Source organism: Rhizophagus irregularis, chromosome 23 (genome assembly GCF_026210795.1).
Source record: "Rhizophagus irregularis chromosome 23, complete sequence".
Taxonomy (NCBI): Eukaryota; Fungi; Glomeromycota; class Glomeromycetes; order Glomerales; family Glomeraceae; genus Rhizophagus; species Rhizophagus irregularis.
In genome coordinates, this window is record NC_089451.1 from 2,725,192 (window position 1) to 2,726,694 (window position 1,503).

Below are 1,503 nucleotides of genomic sequence, written 5' to 3' on the forward strand. Positions count from 1 at the left end.
TCCTTATTGAATATGAATCTCGCAGATTAATTTGACATAATTTATTTTTACTGTAATATTTAAAAATAAAAATCGATCTAATCTTTAATAGCTGCGATGACACAAAATTTCAAATCAGGAGTCATAATAAAGAATCAGGCGATTTACCGTACGAAAGTTTTTGACAAATAATTTTTTTAATTGAAAAATCTTAAATTAGTAAAACTGTCAAAGTAGGACACAGTAAAAAGTTCCTATCAAGTTTTCGTATAAAAAATGTAAAATATGTTAATATAATCAATTTAATACAATTATAAGCATCCATTCGTACAATATTTGTAATAAATATGTAGTATTTTTTATTTAGCATTCAAAGTAAGTTTGTATATTACTTATTAGATTTTTGTTTTACATATGTGTAAATTATATAAACATAATATATTAAATATGTTAAATATGTATTAATTTGCTAAAAATATTTATAATATGCTATACTAAAAATAATTAATAAAACTATTTATTACATTGAATCTTATCATATTTTCGTTCATTATCATCATTTTTCTGTCGTGTTATATTACGCTTACGATTAAAACGCCTTACTTGAGGGATTTCTTTTTGCTCTTCATCATTATGTAATTTTTGTGTTGTTTACGCTTTCGACCACAATGTTTTACTTGAGGAGCCTCTTGATCATCTTCATGTCTCGTTCTTCATCACTTTTTGTTGTATTACGTTACACTTGTGACTAGAGCGTCTTACTTGAGAAGTTTCTTTTCATTTTTCATTATTGTGTTATTGTGTGTTGCTTTATGCTTGTTACCATAATCTTTAACTTGTGAAACTTCTTGATCAATTTCTCTTTTGTTGTATTACTCTATCAACTGCTTTCAATATAATATTATAATTATTAGTTAATTTTTGTAAAATAATTTATACTTCTTACTTTGTGTAAGTTCATTATATAATTCATTTGATTAATTTACAAAAAAAAATTTCATATAATATTTGAAAATTACCACAATTTTTTGTTGATAAAGTTGGTCCGCTTGCTTGTTGTCCTTCTTCATTGATTTCATTATTAGATTCAATCAATTTTCTTTTCTTAAATCTTTTGCTATTTCCATTTGGTTTACGAGACTTAGATATCTTTTGAGTTTTATCACTAAGATTAAGAGTTGATCCTACATGTTTAGAAAAGAATATTGTTAAACAATTCAGCTGATTAATTTAAAAATTAAACATATGACTTACGCTTATAATTAACATGTCGACGGATCATCTCACGTTCTGCCCAATCACTAACAGTTTCTGGAAAAGATGGATTTTTTTTTCAAAACTAAGGCAAATAAAAAACTAAACATTAAGTTAAAAAAATCAAATTAATAAATTCAATTATTTACCTTATCGATACATTTATTAATTTCACTAAGAGGTATATCACGATATTCAGTAGTAGGGAATAAAGGATAGAGCTTTTCAGCCACTAAAAGCCTCGTAGACCCTGCAATTTTTAAAGTTAAA

At 25.0% G+C, this 1,503-nt stretch overlaps 1 protein-coding gene across 1 annotated transcript; it reads right to left on the reverse strand.

Annotated features, from left to right (window-relative positions):
• Positions 1–831: 831 nt before the first annotated feature.
• OCT59_015554 (uncharacterized protein) lies at positions 832–1,261 on the reverse strand (the record flags this gene model as incomplete). The annotated part of the gene is made up of 3 exons (XM_066140095.1): positions 832–866; positions 999–1,163; positions 1,234–1,261. 3 exons carry the CDS (start codon positions 1,259–1,261, stop codon positions 832–834), a joined length of 228 nt encoding a protein of 75 aa, XP_066002910.1.
• Between the last annotated feature and the right edge of the window lie 242 nt (positions 1,262–1,503).